Below are 27,188 nucleotides of genomic sequence, written 5' to 3' on the forward strand. Positions count from 1 at the left end.
CAAGGGCCCTGCAACCTTGTTCTGCAGAAAACCATCATTAGCGCCCCCAAGTCTTAACAATCGAGGCGCTGCCGATACCACAGATACCTTTATTTGTCCTTGGCATTCACATCCTAAGCCCATGCTCCCACCGTCCCATCCGCTGCTTCCCGAAAACTCAATCTCCCAACATTCCACGCGCGACAAGAACTACAACTCCCATAAAGCTCTGCGCCCAGGCGGGCTCCTGTCAGTGGAAGCCCGCGACATTTTAAGGTGCGCGCTCTCGTTTGGTATTGGTTCTCATGGAGACGCGGCCACGGGAGGCCCATGGCGATAATTGGCTGGTAGCTCCTGCTGCTCAAGATCCCAGAGGAGGCGGCGTAGCCTGCGGAGTTCACGATGCAAGGCGTCGTTCGTCACTGGACCAGTGAGGCGCAGGCGCGAGCTCCCCAGGGGCAGGATGAGGGGCGGGTGCGAGGAGAAGCTTTCGAAGATGTCACCTGTGAGACCGAAGTAGGCGGGGTTAGAGTCTGAAAGTGGGAGTGAGGTAGTTGCATCGGGGAGAGGCTGCGTCACACCCAAAGGAAGAAAAAAACTTCAAACCCCAGCAACTCCTGGGGCAGGGTCCGTTCACACGCTACTCTAGGAGCCCCTGGGCATGATGGAAGTTGTAATTCAGACAATGGAAAGCCACTACTGCCTGGGAAACGGCGTCCCAAATCCCCGAGGAGGGGCTCGGAACTTGCCTTACAGATTCCTAAAGGTGGAGGAGTCAAGTTCAGGGGAGTGAAAGTCCCGAGACCTGGACTCCTAGGGGTGGTGGGTGGGTGGCTGGTGGAGGGAATGGACTAGGGATGCGAACCACTGAGAATAAAGGGAGCTAGGGGCTTGAACTCCTGTATCTTGAGGGGGGAAGGGGCTGGGTCCTGCGCTTATGTCCTGGTGGAGAGGGACAGGGGTCCAGAATCGGTTTAGAAGGAGACTGGGGATCTGGACTCCAAGATCCTGAGAAAAGAAGAAAAGTGCGGTGGTTCACGCCTGTAATCCCAGCACTTTGGGAGACCGAGGCGGGCAGATCACGAGGTCAGGAGTTCGAGACCAGCCTGGCCAACATGGTGAAACCCCGTCTCTACTAAAGATACGAAAAATTAGCCAGGCGTGGTGGCGCGCGCCTGTAATCCCAGCTACTCAGGAGGCTGAGGCAGGAGAATTGCTTGAACCTGAGAGGCGGAGGTTGCAGTGAGCCGAGATCGCGCACTGCACTCCAGCCTGAGTGACAGGGTGAGACTCCGTCTCAGAAGAAGAAGAAGAAGAAAGCTGACAGCCCCAATGCTGTATCCCGTTGCTCCTCACCTGTGTCCACAGCCTCCCGCTCTGCAGGGGGAGGGTCCCACGCGGCTGGCGGCTGGAGGCCAGGGCCCAGCTGGTAGTGGCTGAGCAGATGGTGCAGCTGGGCGGGGGTCAAGGTGGGGTGGTCCATTCTTAGGCTGCTCCAGGAAGCCTGGTGGGAAGACCAGGTGAGAGGTTGATGGTCATTACGGGGCAGCTGAGAAGTGAAATGGAAGGGCTTCCATAATGGGAGTGGGTGTGGCGGGAAGATAATGGCATCTCTGCAGTGTCTTCCGGGCACTGTGAAGTCTGTTTATCACCAAAGTGATGGTGGGGAAGGGTGTGCTCCCAGCAATTTTTTAAAATGTGATTTGCCTCAGGATAAATGAGGATACAGGAAATGAGTGGGCTGGAAGTAAATAAGATTGGCCATTCGTTTATATTATTGAATATGACGATGGTACTTGGGGATTATTATTATTTTTTTTTTATTTTTATTTTTTGTCCTTAAAGAGACAGGGTCTCACTCTGTCACCCAGGCTGTAGTGCAATGGTGCGATCATGGCTTGCTGCAGCCTTAAACTCCTGGGCTCAAGTGATCCTTGGCCCCAGCCTCCAGAGCAGCTGTGACTACAAGCACATGCCACCACACTTGGTTAATTTTTTGTAGAGACAGGATCTCACTATGCTGCCCAGGCTGGTCTCAAGCTTCCCAAAGTGCTAGGATTACAGGCATGAGCCACTGCGCCTAGCTGGGATTCATTATTCTGTGGTAGCCACTCTTTGTATCTGTTTGACGATGTCTGCACCTGATGTAGCTGACATCAGAACCATCAATGCACTTAACATCAGAGACTCCACCTAAACTGCCTGAGTTCAAAAATCCCAGTGGGTCACTTATTACCTTCTGGCAGGTCACCATCCCCTAGTCTCCTCATCCATAAATTTGGAGAACAGGAACTATCTAATAGAGTTGGTATGAGGATGCAATATGGCAAAATTGTAAAGTACTTGGAATGCTGCCTGGGGTTTATTAAATGCATGGTAAACTTCCTTACTGTTTTGAAACAGGGTCTTCCTTTCTCACCCATGCTGGAGTGTAGTGGCATGATTGTGGCTCACTGCAGCCTCAACCACCTGGACTCAAGCAGTCCTTCCATCTCTGCTTCTGGCTGGGACCACAGATGTGTGCCACCACACCTGGCTAATTTTTAAAATTTTTGGTAGAGATGGTGTCTCCCCTGTGTTGCCTGCTGGTCTCAAACTCCTGGGCTCAAGTGGTCCTCCCACCTTGGCCTCCCAAAGTGCTGGCATTACAGGCATGAGCCACTACACCCAGCCCATTATAAACATTTGATATAAATAAATAAATGTCTATGGGGAACAGTTTTGTAAGATATTTAAAAAGAAAGGAGGCCGGGCACGGTGGCTCAAGCTTGTAATCCCAGCACTTTGGGAGGCCGAGACGGGCGGATCACGAGGTCAGGAGATCGAGACCATCCTGGCTAACACGGTGAAACCCCATCTCTACTAAAAAATACAAAAAACTAGCCGGGCGAGGTGGCGGGCGCCTGTGGTCCCAGCTACTCGGGAGGCTGAGGCAGGAGAATGGCGTAAACCCGGGAGGCGGAGCTTGCAGTGAGCTGAGATCCAGCCACTGCACTCCAGCCTGGGCGACAGAGCCAGACTCAGTCTCAAAAAATAAATAAATAAATAAAATTAAAAAAAATAAATAAAAAGAAAGGAAAATACAAATAATTGAAACTGGCCAGGCATGGTGGCTTATGCCTGTAATCCCAGCACTTTGGGAGGCCAAGGCAGGCGAATCCCCTGAGGTCAGGAGTTCAAGACCAGTCTGCCCAACAAGGTGAAACCCTGTCTCTACTAAAATTACAAAAATTAGCCGGGTGTGGTGGCGTGTGCCTGTTATCCCAGCTACTCAGGAGGCTGTGGTTGGAGAATCGCTTGAACCCGGGAGGCGGAGGTTGGAGTGAGCCGAGATCATGCCATTGCACTCCAGCCTGGGTGACAGAGTGAGACTCCGTCTCAAAAATAAATAAATAAATAAGGAAAAATAAATGAAATCAAGTGACCTGTCCTACCTGAGTCTGTTTCCTCATCTGAAAAATAGTCACCTACTTCGATGGGGCTTTGTCAGCATTAAACTAGAAGTGCTAAACAGTGTGCCTGGCAGGTAGTTCATGTTCAATGAATGTTTTAACCAACATGTTCCTTGGTCTCATACCAGACTTTCTGACTCAGCATGTCTGAGTGAGGGACCCTGGAAACTTTTTTTTTTTTTTCTGGAGACAAGATCTCGCTCTGTTGCCCAGGCTGGAGTGCAATGGTGCAATCTTGGCTCACTGCAGCTTCTGCCTTACAGGTTCCAGCGATTCTCCTGCTTCAGCTTCCAGAGTAACTTGGATTACAGGCGTGCGCCACCATGCCTGGCTAATTTTTGTATTTTTAGTAGAGACAGGGTTTTGCCATGTTGGCCAGGCTGGTCTCAAACTCCTGGCCTCAAGTGATCCACCTGCCTAGGCCTCCCAAAGTGTTGGGATTATAGGCGTGAGCCACCACGCCAGGCCTGGAAACATTTTTTTTTTTTTTTTTTGAGATGGAGTCTCGCTCTGTTGCCCAGGCTGGAGCGCAGTGGCGCAATCTTGGCTCATTACAAGCTCCGCCTCCCGGGTTCACGCTATTCTGCTGCCTCAGCCTCCCAAGGAGCTGGGACTACAGGAGCCCGCCACCACGCCTGGCTAATTTTTTGGTTTTTTTTTTAGTAGAGACCGGGTTTCACCGTGTTAGCCAGGATGGTCTTGATCTCCTGACCTCGTGATCCGCCCGCCTCGGCCTCCCAAAGTGCTGGGATTACAGGCGTGAGTCACCGTGCCTGGCCCAGGCCTGGAAGCCATTTTTAGTAAGTTCCACCAGGATTCAGACACAGCCGAGTTTGGTCATTGTTGGTGCTGGCTTCCTTCTACCTGCCAATGTGTTACCCACAGTGTCTGAGCTGGGGATGGCATGGGGTTCAAGGGGAGTTCCAACGGTGAGCTGAATACAGAAGGTGGCTGAGGGGGGTTGAGGAGTCAGAGGTCAGGGGTCAGGTACAGCTGACCAGCAGTCACCTTGAGCAGGGAAGTGCGGGGCACACAGAGCAGGTTCACAGCCATGGAGAGTTTCCGGAAGAACTCAGTGGCAATGTCGCCCAGCCCAGCTCCCTGTAGCCAGTCCAAGACAAGGTCCAGGTTGGTTCGGATTTGAACAGCTCGGGACCACTGATAGAAAGGCCGGCCTTGACCTGTGGGCATTAAAGGTATGAGAGGAAGTTGGTTAGCTGGACTCTGTCCTCCTGCCTCCCAGACTGTTCCTATCCTTCAGCCTGGGATCTGGAGCTTGTTCTCCAGGGTACCCAAAGGTGAGGCTTGAGCCCGTGGTGTGTCTACTTTGACCTGAGTCTCAGTGGTTCCCATCTTTGCCTCCCTGACAGCTCCCAGCCAACCTTCACCTCTTTCCATCAGTGAGTTGAGAAGGGATGCATTGGAGAAGAAGAACAAGTAGCCAAAAGTCTGAGACACGAGGTCAGGGTGCAGCTCACACTGGCTGGTCAGCTCCAAGGCGGCCTGGAACACGCCCAGGGTAGGCCTCAACCCTGGAGGCATGGCCTCCAGCTCCGCGCCAGGCCCCGGCAGCTCTGCCCCAGCTGTGAAAGGGTTACTATCCAGGAGAGCAGGCAGAGTTGAATACAGAGTCTGAGGAAATAGAGAAGGGGAAACAAGTGATTGGACTACAACTCCCAGGAAGCTTCAGGGTAATAGAGCATGAAGATAATGGGGAGCTCCACCAAGGTCTCCTGGGAGTTGTAGTCCATTCTACAGTCAACACCCAAAGGGTCTCCATGAGCAAATCCCTACTTGGTGGAAGGGTATATAAGTTTCTTGAGTATTTTAAGATCACCTCTTGTGCATTGTGGGACTTGTAGTTCTCAGCAGAGACAGCTCAAGGAGGACAAAGGATACTGGACAAAGAGTTCCCTTTCAGTCAAAGAATTATTCATCCCAAATTCCCCAAGGAAAGAAAAAGAATGGAGAATCAGGAAGTGGGAGTGGGATGGCAGTTTGCCAGTGGAAAGTGAGATCAGGCCAAGGACAGGAAATGAGGTCAGAAACAGAAGAAATGAAAGCACACTTGGCAGGAATATACAGGAAGTGAAGGAGGAAAGGGCTTCACAATCTAGGCTGCTAGAGGAACTTAGAGACTGATAGTCATCTGTCCCAAAAGATCCTCTCTCATTCTTGCAGATAGGGCATCAGGCACACCATAAGCCGGAAACCCTAAGAATGCCACGAAGCGGTATTAGGTCAAGGGTAGTGGTGGGGAGACTGGGGCAGAAAGCAGGCCCTTCCAGGAAGGGCACTCAGAGACAAAGATCTGTGTTTCTGAAAGGGAAGTAAATTCAGAACTGTAGGAAGTGAGGTCAGCAAGCGAAGGAAGTGGGGCCTGATGAAAGAGGATCTTCAGTTTAAATCAGTTCCTGGCACTATTTGATCTCTAGCTATCTATCAATCATTTATCTATCTATTATATATAAAACTTAACAGTGACTGAAGAGTAGACTTAGAAAATGGGAGATTCAGAAGGTGGTAATGGTGACTGTTACCAAGTAGTGAGGTCAGCCTGTCAAAAGTGGTGATTACTACTTTTTTTTTTTTTTTTTTTTGAGATGGAGTCTCGCTCTGTCGCCCAGGCTGGAGTGCAGTGGTGCAATCTCAGCTCGCTGCAACCTCTGCCTCCTGGGTTCAAGTGATTCTCCTGCCTCAGTCTCCTGAGTAGCTGGGATTACAGGCACCACCGAGCTAATTTTTGTATTTTTAGTAGAAACGGGGTTTCACCATGTTGATCAGTCTGGTCTCAAACTCCTGACCTCGTGATCTACCCACCTTGGCCTCCCAAAGTGCTGGGATTACATGCGTGAGCCACTGCGCCTGGCTTTATTTTTTTGAGACGGAGTCTTGCTCCATCTGCCAGGCTGGAGTGCAGTGGCATGAAGTAATCTTGGCTCACTGCAACATCCGCCTCTCAGGTTCAAGTGATTGTTGTGCCTCAGCCTCTCCAATAGCTGGAATTACAGGCGCAGGCCACCACACGTGGCTAATTTTGTATTTTTAGTAGAGATGGAGTTTCACCATGTTGTCCAGGCTGGTCTCAAACTCCTGACCTCAAGTGATCCACACACCTCGACCTCCCAAAGTGCCGGGATTACTACAGATGTGAACCACCACATTTGCCCAGGTGATGATTACAAAGGAAAAGAAGCCAGAAAGGCAGGAAGTGATGTAAGATCAAACAAGTGGTGTCAGAACAGCAAAGTCCTTGGGTGAGATGGGATGTCATGTCAGAGAAGCAGAAAATCTTGGTCAAATAGTGACATCAGAGCCACACAGTGTAGTTCAAACAAGAAGTGATGTTACCACAAACAGGAAGTGATGTTAAGTGAAACAGGAAGTGACGCTATGTCAAACAGGAAGTAAGAGGCAAGGGCCAACCTTGGTGAGGTAGTAGACAGACTGCTGGAAGGTACACATGATGACCTCATCCAGGAGGGCCATGGCCTCATCACATAATTCCAAGTCATTGCAGAGCTGTGGGTCTGAGGACAGGCTTGGGGTTAAGAGGGAGAACCAGAAGTTGGCAGCCAGGAGCCCAGGTTCCCAGGTGCAAGGCATGATGGGAGACTTGGACAAGCCTGAGCCTGGGTCAGAGCTCACCCTCTTGGTCAGCCTCCTTCTCCATTTCCAGCACCTTCTCCTGCACAAAGCTAAGCAGCTCCGTGGTGTTGGCCATCCACAGCATGAGTGGCCGCAGCTCCACAGACACAGCTTCAGGAGTCAGGGGCACCTCGGGGACCCCCTCAGGGTGGCTTGAAAAAGAGGAAGGAATTTGTGATCCCTGCCCAACCCTCATCATAGTTTACAAACCCCAAGATATCTAAGTCTAAGTGGGAGACCAAGACCAACCCCCATGGCACAGCTGGAAAAGTTGAGTGCCAGGGAGAAGCAGAAACTTGAACTGAGACATGCATGGGGTGAACACAGAACTGGACGCAAAACCCAACCCCTGCATCCCCCCAGGCCGCTCTGCTCAGAATTTCTCTTACTTTTCTGGCTGACGGTCTCCAATTTCCTTAATCTTTTCCTGTGGAACAGTAAGATCAGAATCAAGGTGAGGGGGATCCACTGAGGGGCTTATGAGTTAATACCCTGTTTTTTCTAGAAGCACAATTCTCATAGAGACTGATCCTACTTTTCTTAGAGATGGAGTCTCACTATGTTGCCCCGGGTGGTCTCCAACTCCTGAGCTCAAATGATCCTCCTACCTTGGCCTCCCAAAGCAGTTGGATTACAGTGTGAGCCACTGCAACCGGCCTTTACTCTTCATACGGATTCTTTTTTTCTCTTTTTGAGATGGAGTTTCCCTGTTGTTGCCCAGGCTGGGGTGCAATGGCTTAATTTCGGCTCACTGCAACCTCTGCCTCCCAGGTTCAAGCGATTCTCCTGCCTCAGCCTCCCAAGTTGCTGGGATTACAAGCATGTGCCACCATGCCCGACTAATTTTTTGTATTTTTAATAGAGACAGGGTTTCACCATGTTAACCAGGATGGTCTCGATCCCCCAACTTCAGGTGATCTGCCCACTTCGGCCTCCCAAAGTGCTGGGATTACAGGCATAAGCCACCACGCCCAGCTCTTCAGACAAATTCTAATCCCACAAGCTTTAGAATGGTCTCTCCTTACTTTTTAAAACACACACACTCTATAATTATGAGTGGTGTAGCTCCTTCAGGTCCTCTTCTCCAATTTTTACCCTCAAGAAACTCCTTAAACCTCTCTGGTTAGGTCCTAGCTGAATAGGATGGAACGTTTCCCCCACTCTGAATGGTTTCTTTCTGGAACTTCCATCTGTAGGTCCAGTGGCTTTGTGCTTCCTCGCCTCCAAGAATGAATTTGCTCACTACTATCCAAACTCCGAGCCCAATGGGCTGCAGTGAATTCTCACATTGACCTCTCCCAACTTCTCATCCAGTGGGATCTCTCCCCCACCATCTCCCATAATGGCTTTTTCCTAAGGTGAGTTCATGCTTAGGTGAGTTCTCCTAAGGCCAGTTTGGGCTTCCCTTTAAGTGCAGTGGATCTACAACTCCCAGCGTTCTATGGGGGGCCCCTTACTATTTAATAACCCCAAAACGCTGGGTGTGGTGGCTCACACTTGTAATCCCAGCGCTTTGGGAGGCCAAGGCGGGCAAACCACGAGGTCAGGAGTTCCAGACAAGCCTGGCCAACATGGTGAAACCCCGGCTCTTCTAAAAATACAAAAAATTAGCCGGGCGTGCTGGCAGTCGCCTGTAATCCCAGCTACTCGGGAGGCTGAGGCAGAAGAATCATTTGAACCCAGGACGGGGAGGTTGCAGTGAGCCAAGACCGCCACTGCACTCCAACCTGGGCAACAGAGCGAGACTCCGTCTCAAAAACAAAAACAAAAAACCCAAATCCTTCCTGAGGCATCATGGGAACAGTGGTTTCATCCAGCCCAGCTATGAAAAGAGTTGAAGGTGGGGAGGGGAGGCTGGAGAAGGGACTTGGGGCGCTGGTGGGGCTGGATGGGGATTGGGGGGCGCTCACCCAGACGGCCTCCTTGATGAGCCGGGCCAGGCGACCCAGCAGTCGCGGCAGGTGGCCCAGCTCCAGCTCACGGGCGGAATGCTGCACGCACAGCGCCAGCAGCGTGGCGGGCCCGAGGGGCGGCAGGTCCCCAGCACCAGTGGCTGCGGCGCGCACGATCTCGCCCAGCAGCGCCTCCTCCTCGCGCGGCCGGAAGCGCAGGACTGGCTCACGGCCGTCCAGGTAGGCGGCCAGTGCCTCGCCGCGCTCCTGCAGGCCGCGGCCGCACAGGCGACAGGAGAAGGCCCAGCCAGGGCCCGGCGGCGGGGCCCCGGGGCGCGCAGGCAGCCAAGGCGGCCTCGCCGGCCCCGAGCCCCCAGTGCGGGGGTCCTTGTACATGAACAAGAAGTGCTCGCCCAGCCCCAGGAGGTCGCCCGGGTGCAGCTCGGCCTCCCGCAGCAGGAGGCACCCGTTGTGCGTGACTGGGGCGCCCCGGGACGGGCGCACCATGGCCGGGTGCTCTGGGCCCGCGCGCACTGTGCAGTGACGGGGCAGGATGTCCGGGGCGTTGAGGAAGGTGTCCACATAGGGAGCCGGGGACCCGCCGCGGCCCGACGAGTTCCCACCTCGACCAAACACGTGCTGCTCTCGCGTCATCACATACACCACAAAGTCCTGGAGGGGAAACGAGGATGCACTAAGGACATCACTTCCATACCGATCTTCAGGTCTGTTTTCTACAACTCTCCTGTTCCCACCAACTTTTTTTTTCTTCTCTCTCCTTTTTTTTTTGTTTTGAGATGGAGTCTCGCTCTGTCCTCCAGGCTGGGGTGCAGTGGCACGATCTCGGCTTACTGCAACCTCTGCCTCCTGAGTTCAAGCAATTCTCCTGCCTCGGTCTCTTGAGTAGCTGGGATTACAGGCACCCGCCACCACACCAGGCTAATTTTTGTATTTTTAGTAGAGAAAGGGTTTCACCATATTGGCCAGGCTGGTCTGGAACTCCTGATCTCAGGTGATCCAGCTACCTCAGCCTTCCAAAGTGCTGGGATTACAGGCGTGAGCCACCGCGCCCGGCCCCCCACCGACTTTGAATGAACACTCCAAGGAGATCTGGGATCTCAAAGGACTGTCTAAGCACCCCCACCGCCACTGAGTGGACTCTTCCAGGCACTTTGTGTGGTGGATGGTCCCATAACACCCATCCCAAAGACCGGCTATGTACAAGGAGACCCCTCCTTTTTTTTTTTTTGAGACGGACTCTCACTCTGTCGTCCAGGCTGGAGTGCAGTGGCGTGATCTCCGCTCACTGCAAGCTCCGCCGCCTCCCGGGTTCACGCCATTCTCCTGCCTCAGCATCCCAAGTAGCTGGGACTACAGGCGCCCGGCTGTAGTCCGGAATTCATCTGGGTTTGTCGATTCACGGAGTGGCTGTGATGTGAGAGTTCACTGTAGGTGCTGAGAAAGCATCCCTTCCTGGGCGAGGGAGCAGGAGAGCCCACTGTAGAAAGGGGGCTTATTATTTTGGGTCTCCCATTCCTTCAGACAGGAATTACCTCGCCTGGCTAATTTTTTTTTGTATTTTTAGTAGAGACGGGTTTTCACCGTGTTCGCCAGGATGGTCTCCATCTCCTGACCTCCAGAGATGGTCAGAGACCATTTCCTAACGTGGGCTCTACCATTTCTTTCCCTCAAGCATTAGATGCTTCCAAGGAGATCCCCATTTCTAAAATGAACTGTCCAACTACACTCATCCTCAAAGAATGGACCTTTCCAAGGAAATCTCCTTTTCCCCATCCCTGGTCCCACCTGTCCATTATTTCACCCCCACCCCACCATGATAAAGGCTTCCAGATATATTTCCCCTTCCAATAATAGTTTCTCTCAATATTCCTAAAGCAATGAATGGGTACTTGTAAAGAGATTCCCTTGGACCGGGCATAGTGGCTGATGCCTGTAATCCCAGTACTTTGAGAGGCGGAGGCAGGTGAATCACCTGAGGTCAAGAGTTCAAGACCAGACATGATGAAACCCGTCTCTACTAAAAATACAAAAATTAGGCATGGTGGTGCATGACTGTAGTCCCAGCTCCTTGGGAGGCTGAGGCACAAGAATCGCTTGAACCCAGGAGGTGGAGGTTGCAATGAGCCAAGATCACGCTACTGCACTTTAGCCTGGGCAACAGAGTGAGACTCAAAAAAAAGAGGCTAGGCACAGTGGAGGCCAAGGCAGGCGGATCACCTGAGGTAGGGAGTTCGAGACCAGCCTGACCAACATGGAGAAACCCTGTCTCTACTAAAAATATAAAATTAGACAGGCGAGGTGGCTCATGCCTGTAATCCCAGCTACTTGGGAGGCTGAGGCAGGAGAATCACTTGAACCTGGGAGGTGGAGGTTGCAGTGAGCCGAGATCGTGCCATTGCACTCCAGCCTGGGCAAAAAGAGTGAAATTCTGTCTCAAAAAGAGAGAGAGAGGTTCTCTTGGAACAAAAGTTTCCTCCAATTTCTTCTCCCCCTGAGTACGCACGTCTAAGGAGATCCCCTTTCTACAGTGGACTTACTCATTTCCCACACCATGATGATCTCACTTCCAAAGAGACATCCTCCTACAATGGACTCACCTATTACTCCCAGTCCCCTGATGGAGGATTTCAAAGAGATAGTCCCCCTTCCATCAATGGATGTTCTCAATATTCCAATCCCCAAAAAGGGCATCTCCAAAAAGATCTCCATATAGTGGGCTCTTCCGGTAACTCCACGTATAGATAAATGTCTTCACGGACAACCTCTTCTTACCAGAGTGTTCCATCTCATTTACCAAATGAAGACAGGCATTCCAGAAGACCTCGTCCTAAAAAATGGGCTCTCATCTCCCTTCCATAAATACAGAACCACTCAATTTGACTGCCTTCCGTTCACCAACCATGTCTGAGACAACAGGCATCTTGATATGCATAGATCCCCCTTGTACACTCAATTCTACCATTACCCCTACCCCACGAATGGATGTTTCCAAAAGACTCCTACCTCCTAAATATTTGCTCATCTGTCCTTGTAGAAAAATGGGCCTTTCCAGTCTTACCACTTCTGAGGGTGGAATCTCCTGTTCCTCATTCCTGTCTGAAGGAATGGGAGACTCAAAATAATAAGCCCCCTTTCTACAGTGGGCTCTCCTGCTCCCTCGCCCAGGAAGGGATGCTTTCTCAGCACCTACAGTGAACTCTCACATCACAGCCACTCCATGAATCGACAAACCCAGATGAATTCTTACAATAGATTCACCTGCTATTCCTGCCTCCAAGGAGTGAACAATTCCAATGAGACCTTTTTTTTTCTTTTTCTTTTCTTTTCTTTTTTTTTTTTTTTTTTTTTTTGAGACAGGGTCTCTCACTCTATCATCCAGGCTGGAGTGCAGTGGCATTATCTTGGTTCACTGCAGCCTTCACCTCCTGGACTCAAGTGATCCTCCTACCTCAGCCTCTCGAGTAGCTAGAATTACAGGCATACACCACCACGCCTGGCTAATTTTTTTCTTTTTTTTTTTTTTTTTTTTTTTGAGATGGAGTCTCACTCTGTCGCCCAGGCTGGAGTACAGTGGAGCAATCTCAGCTCACTGCAAGCTCCGCCTCCCAGGTTCACACCATTCTCCTGCCTCAGCCTCCCGAGTAGCTGGGACCACAGGTGCCCGCCACCACGCCCAGCTAATTTTTGTATTTTTAGTAGAGATGGGTTTTCACCGTGTTAGCCAGAATGGTCTCGATCTCCTGACCTCATGATCTGCCTGCCTCAGCCTCCCAAAATGCTGGGATTACAGGCGTGAGCCACCGCCCAGCCTGTTTTTCATTTTTTATACAGACGAGGTCTCACTATGTTGCCCAGGCTTACTTTGAACTGCCACCTGGAAGAATATGTCCTTCCAATTTGACCACCTTCCCAAAAGAGACCCTTGTGTTCTCCAGCCTTGTCCAGAGGAATAGCTGTTACAGTATATACAATCCTTTTACTACAGTGAGCTCTCCCCATCTCCTTGCCCCCACAAGGAGGAATGAATTTCTCCATGCAATCTCTTTCCTGAAGAGAGTCTTACCTCTCACCCATATACACAGTCAAGCTGCCTAACCCAGTTGGATCTTTCTGTGACCGTAAAAATGGAACTGTCGAATAAGCTATACCACCTTCTTTTTGTTTTTCATTTTCTATAGAGACAAGGTTTTGCCATTGGTCCCAGCTATACTTGTTTAGCTTGGCTGTACCATTATTAACCATCGGTTGGCCACACCATAAGGATAATTCCCCCATCACTGCACATAAATGAATATTTATGTGAAATGAATATATATAAATAACACATTACTCACTCTCCCTGCTGGAGTGCAGTGGTGTGATAACAGCTTACTGCAGCCTAGACCTCCCTGGGCTCAGGGGATCCTCCTGCCTCAGCCTCCTGAGTAGCTGAGACTACAGATAGGTGCCACTACACCTGGGTAATTTTTTTGTCCTTTTTTGTAGAGACGAGATTTCACTGTTGCCCAGGCTGGTCCCAAACTTCTGGGCTCGAGTGGTCCTCCTGCTTCGGCTTCCCAAAGTGCTGGGATTACAGGAGTGAGCCACTGTGCCCAGACAACACATTACATTTCTATTAATGCAGTAACTTCCCACTGATCCTCAATCACCAATCCTTTCTTCCTCTTTCGTACCAATCAAGTTCTATTGGTACCCAGCTATGTAAAATAGATAGAAGGATCAATACCACCTGCCTCCATCCATAGTGGTCAAATTGTTCCCATGTAAAGCATCACCTTCTAAAAATGGGTCAGTGCTGGCTGGGCACGGTGGCTCACGCCTGTAATCCCAGCACTTCGGGAAGCCGAGGCAGGTGGATCACTTGAGGTCAGGGGTTCAGAGACCAGCCCGACCAACATGGCGACACCCTGTCTCTACTAAAAATGCAAAATTTAGCTGGGCATCATGGCAGGTGCCTATAATCCCACCTACTCAGGAGGCCGAGGCAGGAGAATTGCTTGAACCTGGGAGACGGAGGTTGTAGTGAGCCAAGATCACGCCACTGCAGTCCGGCCTGGGTGACAGAGAATCCATCTCAAAAAAAAAAAAAAAAAAATGGCGGGGGGTCAGTGCACTCCTACCAAGAAAACACAAGCTTATCCAGAACATGATCCCAGGCACCAAATGACTTCCCTGCCCTAGAAGGCGGATCCCCTGTTACTCCCTCTCAAGAAACAGATTCAAGAAATAGATATTTCCAAGGGGATCTTCTTTCTTTTAAAACAATTTTTTATTTAAAAAAATTTTTATTTTAAAAAAAATTTATTTTGGAGACAGGGCCTTTGTGTGTAGCCCAGGCTGGTGATGGTACAGTGGTGCCATCATAGCTCAATGAAGCCTCGACTTCCTGAGCTCAAGAGATCCTCCTGCCTCAGCCTCCTCAGTAGCTGGGACCACAAGCGCATACCATCATGCCTGGCTTTTTTTTTTTTTTTTTTTTTTTTTTTTTTTTGAGATGGAGTCTTGCTCTGTCACCCTGGCTGGGGTGCAGTGGCACAATCTCGGCTCACTGCAACCTCTGCCTCCTGGGTTCAAACAATTCTCCTGCCTCAGCCTCCTGAGTAGCTGGGATTACAGGCACACACCACCACACCCGGCTAATTTTGTATTTTTAGTAAAGACGGGATTTCTCCATGTTGGTCAGGCTGGTCTCGAACTCCTGACCTCAGGTGATCCACCCACCAAGGCCTCCCAAAGTGCTGGGATTACAGGCCTGAGCCACTGCGCCAGGCCTAATTTTTGGTAGAGACAGGATCTCACTATGTTGTCCAGGTTGGTCTCAAACTTCTGGCCTCAAGCAATTCTTCCACCTTGGCCTCCCAAAGTGCTGGGATTATGGGAGTAAACCGCACACCCAGCGGGGATCTTCTTTCTACAATGGAATCTCCTTAATGAAGACAGTGCTTTCCTCCAACTTTGAATAAAGTGAACTCTTTCCTATTGCTTACTCCAATGGACTCTTTCTCCCTCATCTACTCTCCATCTCCTGTAAATCTCACCTGTGAATCTTTACTCTGGAACCTTGAGGGACCACGCCCCACTAGAGTACCAGAGGCTAGCGCGCCCCTAGGCATTCTAGGAGTTGTAGTTCTGTTGCTCACCCACCAACAGGTGGGGTATAGGGCTCTGGGCGTGCGGGGCTGGGGTGGCGCTTACCTGGGCGTCCTGGTAGCCCTGGAGCAGCAGGAAGTAGGGGTGGTTACTGGGGGCCTGGATGAGGCATTGAGTCAACTGATCGAAGTCTCCGGGGTCTGCAGGTCCGATTTGGGCGTCGGCTGCCCCTGGGGCCATGCTAAGTGCCTGCTGTCTCCGCTCCTGCTGCCGCCGCCGCCGCCCCTGAAGGCTAAGCTCCGACACGCTGCGCCGCAAGGACAAGTTTTCCGAGCGCTCCTTGCCTCCAGACCCAGCTGGGGCCCCTGATCCCGTCACCTGGCCAGGACTGGCCAGCGCCGCCCCGCCCGACGCCGCCCGGGAGCGGTTCTTCTGTGGCCGCCACGAAGGGGCGCCCGTGCCTGCCGAGAGATGGAAAACAGTGAGGCTGAGCCAGGAAAGACAGGGACAGACACAGAGTTGCAGATGATGAGACAAATAACTGGTTACAGAGAGGTGACGCTGCTTCCCACATTTAGGATTTAGGCTTTTGGGTATTCTGTTCCCTGTGCCTGGAACAACTTTCTCTCCTGATTAATACCCTTCTTGCAGTTTTCAGCTCAGGATTTCATTCATTCTTTTCCATTGAATCATTTATTCTTTTTTTTTTTTTTTTTTTTTTCTATACGGAGTCTCGCTCTGTTACCCAGGCTGGAGTGCAGTGGCACGATCTCGGCTGACTGCAACCTCTGCCTCCCAGGTTCAAGCAATTCTCCTGCCTCAGCCTCCCGAGTAGCTGGGATTACAGGCACGCATCACAACACCCGGTTAATTTTTGTATTTTTAGTATAGATAGGGTTTCACCATGTTGGCCAGGCTGGTCTCAAACTGGCTGGTCTTGAACTCCTGACCTTGTGATCGGCCTCCCAAAGTGCTGGGATTACAGGCATGAGCCACAGCACCCAGCCCATTTGTTCTTTTAACAAGTATTTACTGAGTACCTACTACATGCTTAAGACTGTCAAGTCTCTGGGTAACAGAAAAGACCCTGCCCTCCAGGAGATTGAAACCACCTCTTCCTAAACACCCGTCCCTGACAGTCCAAGTTGAAGCAGGTGACTGCACCACCGGGTACTCTGGGCTTTTTCTGGACCCAGCAAGAACCCTGGCACACAGTAGGCACCGAGTGGAAATGAGCTGAATGAATGGACTAATGTGTTTTCCACTAGGCTTGTGAGATATGGGAGGGTGGAAACCTCATCTGTTAACGTCTCCACTGTATTCCCCAGTGCCCTGAAAACTGTGTGGCCAGGCCGGGCACGGTGACTCATGCTTGTAATCCCAGCACTTTGGGAGGCTGAGGTGGGTGGATCACTTGAGGTCAGGAGTTCAAGACCAGCCTGGCCAACATGGCAAAACCCCATCTCAAAATACAAAAAATTAGCCAGGCGTGGTAGTGGGCGCCTGTCATCCCAGCTATTCGGGAGGCTGAGGCAGGAGAATTGCTTGAACCTGGAGGTGGAGGTCGCAGTGAGCCATGATCGTGCCACTGCACTCCAGCCTGGGCAACACAGCAAGACTCCATCTCAAAAAATAAAAAAAAAAAGGAAAATGTGTGGCCTACACCAGGTGCTCAATGGATATTTTGTCCGTGGGGAGGTGGAGACAATGATTATTATCATCATTCTTTATTAAGCACCTACTCTGTACCAAGCCCTGTGCCCCTTTATCCCATTGAATCCTCACCTAGGATTTTACTGACATTAACTGTCACAGAATGGGTTGGAATCCAAACCCCAGTTCCAAGCCCATCAGTTTAATTGCGATAACATTCTATCTCCCAAAGGGAGGCTCAGATACAGAAAAGCGTTTAGAAGGCTCCCTGAGCAGACTCATGCTCTCAGTGCGCCAGGCCCCACCCCTGCCAGGCGCGGTCCAGCACCAGCTATTTCACCATTGACTCTACCTTCTGTTCCAGGCCTGGCCTTCTCTGAGGTCAAGGCCTTCCTTCGCCTCTACAATGTCATCTTCCTCCAGCCCTTTCCTTTCCCATCTGATCCCACTTGGCAGTCAACCCAGCCTAAGGCCGTCTTATCCAAGGCCTGCCCCTCAGAGGCTCCGCCCATCTTAGCCCCTGCAGGCCTGATCTAGGAACCTGTATTCACTCACGTAGGTGTCGCCCCTTCTATGCTCCACCCACATAGGCCCTGCTCAATAACCACCTCAACCTACTTGGCAGAGCTGCCTCCTACCACAGAGACCCATGCGCACTACATGCCACCACTCCTCGCGCGACCCAACACTTTGTGCGCCAGGCCACGCTTTTCCACAAGCCCCGCCCCACCACAGGCCCCGCCCATCTGCTCTGCATCGCTCCCGAGAACGTTGTTCGGGCTTACTCCTCCGGCTCCTAGGTCTCTCCAACTCCTTTTTCTTTTTCTGGAGGACAGTTTTTTTTTTTTTTTTTCGTTTTTTGTCTTTTTGAGGAAGTCTCACTCTGTCCTCCAGGCTGTTGTACAGTGGCGCGATCTCGGCTCACTGCAGCCTCTGCCTCCCGGGTTCAAATGATTCTCATGTCTCAGCCTCCCGAGTAGCTGGGATTACAGGCATGCGCCACCACGCTTGGCTAAGTTTTGTATTTTTAGAAGAGACAAGGTTTCACCATGTTGGCCGGGCTGGTCTCGAACCCCCGACCTCAGGTGATCCCGCCCGCCTCAGCCTCTCAAAGTGCTAAGATTACAGGTGTGAGCCACCACGCCCGGCCAGGACTAGTTCTTTAATTCAAAAAGACCCTCGTCAATATTCAGTATCAAAACAGTTGCGCTATTGATTTCACTTTCTCCCAATTGGCCCCAAGAAACCACATCGAAGAAGAACACATTTTAAGCCACTAAACTGCAGGATGTACACCTAACAGACCTCGCAGAAACCCTACCAGAAAGTGGGGATTGGGTAGAGAAAGAAACTTTCAAAGGTCAGCAAATTGTTAGTGTCCTCTAACCTACCACACAGGGCGAATCCCTCAGGTCCCTGCGGACTCCTGCCCATTCCACAAACGCTCCTCAGGATCTACTACTCCGCAGACCCCGCTACACACCCCACCTCCTCCAAGGCAGTCTGAAATACCTGCAGAAGGCCCTAACCCCAATTCGGAACCACTTCAGGCCACTCCAAGCCACCACCAGCAACCAGCCCCCGCCCCGCCTAAGCCCCAGCCTCGGCCCCCGTAAAACTCCTGCTCAATCAGCAAGCCCCACCCAACTCTCAGGCCCGCCCATCTGGCCGCCCCCGGCCCTGCTCTAGCTCTGCCTTCCACCTGCTAGAGTCCTACACGCACCGTCCAGTCCCCTCCCGCGGGCCCCGCCCCCAGCCAGCCCGCGGGTCCCACAAGCCCCGCCCAGGCCCCGCCCCACGGACCCCGCCTCTCTGGCCCCGAGTGCCCGCCCCAGAGCCCCGCCCGCAGCTCACCTTCGCCATCTGCAGCCCCAAAGGCCTCCTGCTCCAGGCGCCGTGCCTCCTCGCGACCGCGCAGCTCGAAGCGCCGCGCCCAGCCGGGCCGCGCCCGCCACAGCTCCTGCACCAGCAGCGGGCGCTCTGAGTCGCCCAGCACGCGCAGGTGCTCCGCCCGCCACTCGCCGCTTCCCACGCCCGCCGCCGCGGGCCGGCCCAGTGCGTCGCACAGAGCGAAGGCGTCCACGCAGCTGCTCTCGCCCGGGCCGCCACCGGGGCTGCCGGCCAGGCCGTAGCGCTCTAGAGCCTCGGCCACGAGCTCGCGCGCCGTGGAGCGCGCCGTGGCCAGCACGCTCTTGTAGTTGGCGCCCGATGCCAGTCCGGCGCCGAAGATCTTGAGGACCCCCGGGGACGCCGAGGCGCGGGTGGCCAGCGGGGGCTCGGGGGCCACGCCCGCCGCCAGCTCCGGCAGCTTCTTCTCGCTGGCCCAGCGCTGCGCACCCCCCGGGGTCCCAGGGCCTCCCGCGCCGCCGGACCCCGAGGTCCCGGTCCCCGAGCCCCGGAAGAGCTGGGAGATGCGCTTGGCGCGACTACCGGAGGCTCCCCCGGCCGCCTTGACAGCGCCCACTCGCCGCAGCTCCACGTGCGGCGGGGGCGGAGGTAGCGGCTCGCTGCTACGGCTCCCCGTGTCCGACGAAGAAGACCTGGGAGTCCGCCGGGGAACAGAGTCGCGGGAGAGAGACCCGAACAACACGCCAAGACGGGGGTGGAGGACAGATTAGGAGGGAAGTGAGCAGAGACCCAGAGAGAGGACAGGGATCCAGGGTGGATGGACGGGGCGGGGGTGAGGGTTGGCACAGAGACGCGAGGCAAAGAGAGAAAAAATAAATAAATAAATAAATAAATAAATAAATAAATAAAGGCAAGTCCCACAGAAGGAAATTCCAAGAGGTGAGCAGAGAGGGGAGGAAGGAAGGTGAATCAATCCCCCTGCTCTTTCTGTCCTCATCCCGGTGCCGATCTGGCCTCACTCCACCTCCTGCCTGGCCTAGCTCTTACTCCCACAGCGCCCTGGTATCGCTGCGCCCCACCGTCTCGCACTACCCACAAGCTCGCTTGCCCAATTCAGGATGAGGACCGGAGCCAACCCTTTGCAGGACTGGGCCGTGAACAGGGACAGATGGGAGGCAGGTGTGCAGGGCCAGGAGTCCTGCAGAGATGGCACTCACTTGACAGAGGCTGCGCTGGGCCAGCGCCGCCCCAGCTTCGCCAGCTGCTTCCTGGGGGAATTGATCCACAGGCCCACGGGGAGATGAAGCTTCCCGAAGCGGGGGCTTCCGCCCTCCTTCCGTTCACCAGATAGCATGGCCCTAAGGGAAGGCGAGGAAGGCCTCAACTCCTAAGGCACTCTTGTGGGAATGGGGTGGAGGGAACCTGGACTCCGAGTCAGAGGGAGGAGGGGACTGGGGCTCAGACTTGCGAGCCCAGAGGGAGGAGAGGGATGGTACCCTGGATTCCTGGGTCCTGGGATGGAAGATGGCTGGGGGACTGAGTCTTGGGTCCCAGGGAGGAGGGTTTGGGCCGCTGGGTCCCTGGCTCTTACCCTGCTTCGGGTCCGGCACACCCGGAGGCCCTGGCTCCACTGGCCTGGGTCAGTTCCACTGCTCTTGCCTCTGCCACGGCTCCCAGCACTGGGTGGGGGACAGGAAAAGGCAAGAGGAAACCCGGCAGGAAGAGCGGGGAGGGGGCGTCCTGTGAGGAGACCAGGCCTGGGGGAGGAGATCTGGGGAGGATTGGCCCTGCCCCATTCCTTGATTCTGGAATTACGTCGCAGCCAGATGGCCCCCTCCACGACCCAAGGGTCCTGGTTTCCCGCCCTTCTTCCCTCAGGCCGGAGCCCATCCCCAGACCTCTGCTCTCGGGGAACCAAAGGCTAGGATCAGCCCCGTCCAGGGGAGTGAGTCAGATGCTTAGACAACAAGATAAATCTTTATTGGTGCCTCGAATCTGTGGCTTTTTCTTTTGGGACCTGGGGTTGCTCGGCCACTCCACTGCCAAGGCCAAACAGTGAGGACTTGATGAAATCGATCACCTTCCTTCGACAAAATATCCTAGGGGTGGGAGTGGGGTGCAGATCATGGAACTGGGTTGGGTAGTAATTGTGTGGGGGACACCCCTCCCAACCACCCCCTGTGTGACTTTATTCTAGCAATTATCTAAGCCTCGCCCTTCGAAGTCCTCCTATGCAAGCCCCCCGCACTCCATCCCCGGGAAAGTCCTGCTCTCAGTCCTCAGTAGCCCCCAGCCCAGCTTCTGCGTTGGGTTCCTGGAAGCCCCGCCCGTTACTCCAAGCCTAGCCAGCCTTCCTCAACGGGTTGCTCACGCAAAGGTAATGCCGGTTATCAGTGCTAGGGAGCCCCAGATCAGCAGCCCCAGAAGGCGGCCTTTCAGCATTTTCTCGGGCTTCAGAGGCTGGAGGGTATTGGACGACTCCGTGGTCGCCTCCCCCGGGGTTACGATATTTGGGGACGGTTTTTCCTCCTCGACCCTTTTGGGCAACACTGTTAGAGAAAGTGTAAAGAGCAGTCCTGGCAGGGCGTGGAGTTCCTGCCCTGGCAAAGGCAAGCCCGTCCCGGTAGCCTGCCATCCCAGAGATAATCACGCCTTCAACAGTGTAAAGCCTGAACACACCCAAGGGAACGCCTGTCCTCGGGGTCAGAGGCCACGCCCCCGGCGGGAAGCCACACCCCTTGCCCCGAAACCACACCCAACAGGAAGCCACGCCCCCATCGCCGAGGCCACGCCCCCGACGCGGACCCCCAGCTTTCCTGGGCCCTGAATCCTACACTTCTCTCAACCCCACAGCACTGACCTGTGACGCGAAAATTGATGACCGTGGCTGGGCTGGAATTCACAGAGCCCAGCTCGCAGCGGTAGCTGCCTGCATCCTCTGGACCCACCATGGACTTGGTCAGGGTGGGCTCTTTCCCCTTGGACACCAAAGTCTCCGTATTGTTCCCCCAAACCTAGACCCAAGCTCAAGGGGTCACTGAGGCCTGAGGAATTCAGGGGTTGGGGGAGTACCGGGTTGAGAAGATCACAGGGCCTCAGTGTGGGAGGTGGGTGTCCAGGGTGTCACTGGTTGGGGCACGGGATCCCCAGTAGAGACCACACCTAATAGACCACCCGCCTGGGTCATGAGAATCGTGGGTGCAGGCCCACAGATCCAGTACACAAGTATTGTAGTCTAGGGAGTTCAAGGGTTACAGAAGTTGAGGCCCTCACCCTGTAAAAGCTGTAATCAGTGAGGCCTTCAGAAGCCTGATGCCAGTTTAACTCACAGTCCAGGATCATATCTTCCATTTGAGGAACCTCCACATTGCGCTCTGGGGGTGGAGGAAGACCATGGGACACTCTTTCACGGTTCTGTTTTTTTTTTTTTTTTTTTTTTTTTTTGAGATGGAATCTTGCTCTGTCGCCCAGGCTGGAGTACAGTGGCCTGATCTAGGCTCACTGCAACCTCCGCTTCCCGGGTTCAAGTGATTCTCCTGCCTAAGCCTCCTGAATATCTGGGACTACAGGCGCACGCCACCATGCCCGGCTGATTTTTGTATTTTTAGTAGAGATGGGGTTTCACCACATTGGCTAAGCTGGTCTCGAACTCCTAACCTCAGGTGATCTGTCTGCCTCAGCCTCCCAAAGTGCTGGGATTACAGGCATAAGCCACTGCGCCCGGCCTCCTTCACGGTTCTTTACCCTCCCCTAATCCTCTTACATTTGTTGTAACCCCGTCTTTTCTCTTCTTTTCTTTCTCGCTCGCTTTTTTTTTTTTTTTTTTTTTTAAGACGAAGTCTCATTCTGTCACCCAGGCTGGAGTGCAGTGGCGCCATCTTGGCTCACTGCAACCTTCACCTCCCAAATTCAAACAATTCTCTGCCTCAGCCTCCCGAGTAGCTGGGATTACAGGTGCCCACCACCATGTCTGACTACTTTTTTTGTATTTTTAGTACAAAAACGATGGTTTCACCATCTTGGCCAAGCTGGTCTTGAACTCCTGACCTCGTGATTCACCTGCCTCAGCCTCCCAAAGTGCTGGGATTACAGGTGTGAGCCAGCTCGCCCGGCCTCTTTTTTTTTTTTTTTTTTTTTTTTTTTGAGACGGAGTCTCGCTCTGTCACCCAGGCTGCAGTGCAGTGGCCGGATCTCAGCTCACTGCAAGCTCCGCCTCCCGGGTTCACGCCATTCTCCTGCCTCAGCCTCCCGAGTAGCTGGGACTACAGGCGCCCGCCACCTCGCCCGGCTAGTTTTTTGTATTTTTTAGTAGAGACGTGGTTTCACCGTGTTAGCCAGGATGGTCTCGATCTCCTGACGTCGTGATCCACCCGTCTCGGCCTCCCAAAGTGCTGGGATTACAGGCTTGAGCCACCGCGCCCGGCCTTTTTTTTTTTTTTTTTTTTTTTTTTTTTTTTTTTTTGACAAGGTCTCACTCTTTTGCCCGGGCTGGAGTGCAGTGGTATGATCGTAGCTCACTGCAGTCTCCAACTCCTGGGTCCAGGCAATCCTCCTGCCTCAGCCTTCCAAGTATCTGGGACTACAGGAACACACCACCACACCTGGCTGATTTTAAAATTTTTTTGTAGAGATGGGGTCTCGCTATGTTGCCCAGGCTGGTCTCAAACTCCTGGCTTCCCGATCCTCCCGTCTCAGCCTCTCAAAGTGCCGGGATTATAGGTGTGAGCCACTGTACCTGGCCTAAACCCTGCCTTTTCTTGTCTACTGCCCCCACACCCCCATCTAAGCTCTCTCTAGTCTGTCTCTCCTATCGCCCCACCCCACCTGCACCAGTTCCTCCTGCTGAGTACAGTTCTCTCACCCCCGCAATCGTAGGACTTTCGACAAGCGTGAACCTCCTTTTTGCAGTTCTTGCACCAGATCAGAGTTTGCAACATCACACCTGGAGGGGCAGAGTCAAGGCTTGTATTTGCCCACTAAGGGGCATGGCTAAAAGGAGAGGTCAGGGCCAAGGGCTGGGGCCAGGTCATCTACGACATTCCTACATGGTCAGAGGAAGGGACGGGACCAGGACGCAGGTGGGTAGGAAGTGGACTCCAACAAGGCTCAGTAAAGAGTGTAAGTAAAGGCCGGGCGTGGTGGCTTACTCCTGTAATCCCAGCACTTTGGGAGGCCGAGGTGGGCGGATCACAAGGTCAGGAGTTCAAGACCAGCCTGACCAACATGGTGAAACCCTGTCTCTACTAAAAATACAAAAATTAGCTGGGTGTGGTGGCGGGCACCTGTAATCCCAGCTACTCAGGGAGGCTGAGGCAGGAGAATAGTTTGAACCTCGGAGGCGGAGGTTGCAGTGAGCCGTGATCGCACCACTGCACTCCAGCCTGGGCGACAGGGTGAGACTGTCTTAAAAAAGAAAAAAAAAGAATGTAAGTAGAATATGACCTGCTCCCCAAGAAATCCAAGGTGGAAAAAGAATAGTGGAGACCCAGGAACCTCTCCAAGGCGGAGAATGACAAAACCATCAGGATTCAAAAAGGCGAGTGGGGAAGCAGAATATGTAGAGGGCAGGATGAGGACTAGAGGGTTAACTTCTGTAATCCGGACTCACCACATTTGTTGGGACAATAAGCTGTGTCAAAAGAGAAAAAAAAGAGAGAGAAAGAGATGACAGAGTCAGATTTCTAAATGAAAGATGATGGAAGAGGAGGTTTGGGGAAGAGCTGGGCTTTGGGCTCTTGGGTTTGAGGGAGAAAAGACTTGGGTCTGAAGGAGGAGGCAGTTGGAGAAGCTGAGGAACTGGGCTTGGAGAAGTAAGGGGCTGGAGACAGGGACTCTTGGATAGTGGAAAGAGGAGCTGGGGGACACAGACTCCCATTTTCTCTCACCCTCTTTTTGGAATCGAGCAACATAGGTGGCAAAGGTTTCCTTTTGCAAGTGCAGCATCCAAAATAGCTCCTTCACGAAGAGATCACCTGGGAAGACACAGGAACCCCCAGTCCCACGTGTGAGGTGCTGGAAGTTTACTTCTGCCTGCAGAGCTGGCAGTTTACTTCCTGGCCTTCTCAGGAAAGGGCACTAAAATTGACCGTCTAACGTAATGCCAGCCGCTAGGCTAAGCCATGCATATTTTGGGGGATGGGGGAGGGTCTTACTCTGCCACCCAGGCTGGAGTGCAGTGGTGCAATCATGGCTCACTGCAGCCTCAACCTCCTGGACTCAAGCAATCCTCCAGCCTCAACCCCCCAGGTAGCTAGGACTACAGGCACACACCACCATGCCCAGGTTATAGATATGTGTGTATATATATATATATTGTATTTTTTGTAGAGACAAGGTTTCACCATGTTGGCCAGGCTGGTCTTGAACTACTGAGCTCAAGCAATCTGTCTGCCTCAGCCTCCCAAAGTACCGGGATTATAGACATGAGCTACCCACGCCCGGCCAGCAATACACATTTAAACTGAACAACTGAGGGAGCATTTTAGAGCCAAGGGAGCTTCCAAGTCCTTTGCTCAAGGCCATACAGCTAGGAAGTGGCAGAGCAGGCATTTGAACCTAGGCAGTCTGGCCCCACAGCCTAGTATCTGACCAAGAGACCAGGCAGCACTAATGCTGGCTTCCCTGACAGATTCTGGACCCCACTCCCTTGGTGCATTTACCTTTTACATCACTGTCTGTGATGCGTTTCATATCCTTCAGCAAACTCCAGGACCCCTTTTGCAGTGTGGCCTCGTCTGTCAGGAGAGATACAACCCCAGATTCCAGCCTTACTGTCTCATTGGCGCGCCTAATCTTAGAAACTACAATACCCATGAGGCCACTGGGCAAGGATAGGCCTGGTTAAGGACTCAGTCGCCCGTTGCCTTCTGGGAATTGTAGTTTTATTACGTAAAATCGCCGGATAAGGATAGGGTAAACAGTATGTACTAGCCCCAGGGAACTTCAGAATCTGCATCTCAGCCTTCTCCATTCCCGAATCCCGGAGACCTTGCTGTCAGCCTCTTCCTCCCCCTGGTCTTATCTCCCTCCTTCCCTTTCCCAGGACCCAGGGGTCCGTGGTCCCCCCTGCCCTCACCAACGACCCCCATATAGGTATCCTCATTAAGCGACAGTTCCTGGAAATCCTTCACGGCTTTCTCTACCCTTTCCATCATGGCTTTGTGATGCTTCGCGTCCAGATGGCCAGGCAGATAATCTTTCTCCAGGGACTTTAGCGCCAGCACGACAGACGGGTCACACATAACACACTCCTCGGCAGGAAGCAAGCAACCGGCCAGCGCCGCACACAGGAGGGTAAAATGTGGCCCCATTGCAGCCGGCGCGCACAGTTCCCGAAGACCGTTAGGAAGGCTGCTCTCACCCCAAACCGAGAGCAGGAGAACGCTAAACGGAGAAAAGCCAAAATCCATCTTAAGAAATCCCACTGGGCTCCCTACCCATGGGGTCCCCAAACCGCGAAAAGAGGATCTTCAGGAAATCTCCAAATAAAGAGGACCTATGTCGTTCATCAAATGCCTCCGAAGTGTGAAACTGAGCCCCAACCCAGGGGACCCCAAATTTAGGGTTCTCACTGCATCCCAATTGAGAGATCAGAAAAACCGTTAAACAGGAAGCATTCGTAAGTCCCCAAACTCAGGACCTGGAATCTCCCAACCCCATGCGCCCCTTCCCCAAATCCCAAACTATGGAATTTTCCAAGTCCCCAGATTGACGTGATCCTGAACTCCAACCCTTAAGCGCAACCGTGAGGCACTCACCCGCCAGCCCCCAAAAACCTGTTGAACCTCAAGCTGAAGATTCAAAGCCCAAACCAATAAATCATCTAACACAGACCCAACCACGATATTGTCAAACTCGGAAGTCCTTCAAAACCAAAACACATTCCGAATTCCTAAACCTGGGGTCCGTACTAAGACTTAAGCAAGACTCCATGAGGTCCTCCAGACCCAGGGGACCCTTGTTCACCCTTCCCCAAAACTAACGGGCTCCCAATTTGCGGGGCGCACCCTTCTGCTTAGAAAAAGGAGCCCTGGTGCATCCTGAACAGTGATGCACCCTAAAGAGCCGCTCCCCGACCTCGATTCCTGACTTGTGGCTTCTAACACTGGGGTTCGTTGAGGAGCCCGGTCCAGGTTCTGAGGGCTTTTAAAGAAGAACCCGGGGTCATGACCACCTACGCTAATTTTCCCAGGGCTAAAATCAAGGATTTTGTTGGGGACGAGGGTAAGGTTGGTTGCGTGAAATCGAGAGCTTTTCGATGGGGGTCTGAGTCACGGAGGATCCCCTCTCCTCAGGGAACTCCTGCAACCACCCGCTGAGAGCTTCTCACGTAGGGGCCCGAATTCCCTTATAGATATTCCTTGGGCGTTCCTTGGCCCCACCCAGAAACCCAACTCTGTCTGATTGGACTGCAACAAAGGGAGGCCCCGCCTATCGCTCCATGACGTCACAGAGGCTGCAGCCTTTTTGGACTAGAACTTTCCCTGCATCTACCGAAGAGGAAGGCTCCTGACTGCTCTGGCTTCCAGAGTCAAGGACCGGACTCTAGCGTTCAGCTTTCTCCCCTCTCCTTGCCCCAGGACCCAGGCTTTGGGCTAGATCCGGC

General features: G+C 53.0%; 3 protein-coding genes across 5 annotated transcripts in view; 1 reads left to right on the top strand and 2 right to left on the bottom strand.

The window, feature by feature from the left end:
- Window positions 1–27,188, top strand: part of NUCB1 (nucleobindin 1) — a 250,733-nt gene that overhangs the window by 56,534 nt on the left and 167,011 nt on the right. The gene's annotated exons all lie outside the window — the stretch shown is intronic.
- On the bottom strand, window positions 70–20,528 carry RASIP1 (Ras interacting protein 1). The gene is made up of 12 exons (XM_050772384.1): window positions 20,175–20,528; window positions 19,801–19,941; window positions 18,590–19,275; window positions 15,188–15,543; window positions 8,990–9,643; window positions 7,469–7,506; window positions 7,080–7,231; window positions 6,858–6,961; window positions 4,820–5,063; window positions 4,440–4,612; window positions 1,336–1,483; window positions 70–482 (listed from the first exon to the last, which is right to left on the bottom strand). The coding sequence occupies exons 1-12, from the start codon at window positions 20,471–20,473 to the stop codon at window positions 283–285; spliced, it is 3,195 nt and encodes a 1,064-aa protein (XP_050628341.1). The 5' UTR covers window positions 20,474–20,528; the 3' UTR covers window positions 70–282.
- On the bottom strand, window positions 20,542–26,939 carry IZUMO1 (izumo sperm-oocyte fusion 1). 3 transcript variants are annotated; one of them, XM_050772506.1, is made up of 10 exons: window positions 26,341–26,939; window positions 25,659–25,966; window positions 25,243–25,317; window positions 24,469–24,555; window positions 24,192–24,212; window positions 23,445–23,525; window positions 21,857–21,957; window positions 21,444–21,597; window positions 20,955–21,132; window positions 20,542–20,682 (listed from the first exon to the last, which is right to left on the bottom strand). In XM_050772506.1, exons 2-10 carry the CDS (start codon window positions 25,891–25,893, stop codon window positions 20,562–20,564), a joined length of 1,053 nt encoding a protein of 350 aa, XP_050628463.1. In that variant the 5' UTR covers window positions 25,894–25,966; window positions 26,341–26,939; the 3' UTR covers window positions 20,542–20,561. The 3 variants fall into 3 exon arrangements, with proteins under 3 accessions (XP_050628463.1, XP_050628464.1, XP_050628465.1); XM_050772507.1 differs by having other exon boundaries at window positions 26,761–26,928; XM_050772508.1 differs by lacking the exon at window positions 23,445–23,525.

This window comes from Macaca thibetana, chromosome 19, assembly GCF_024542745.1.
Source record: "Macaca thibetana thibetana isolate TM-01 chromosome 19, ASM2454274v1, whole genome shotgun sequence".
NCBI classification, from domain to species: Eukaryota; Metazoa; Chordata; class Mammalia; order Primates; family Cercopithecidae; genus Macaca; species Macaca thibetana.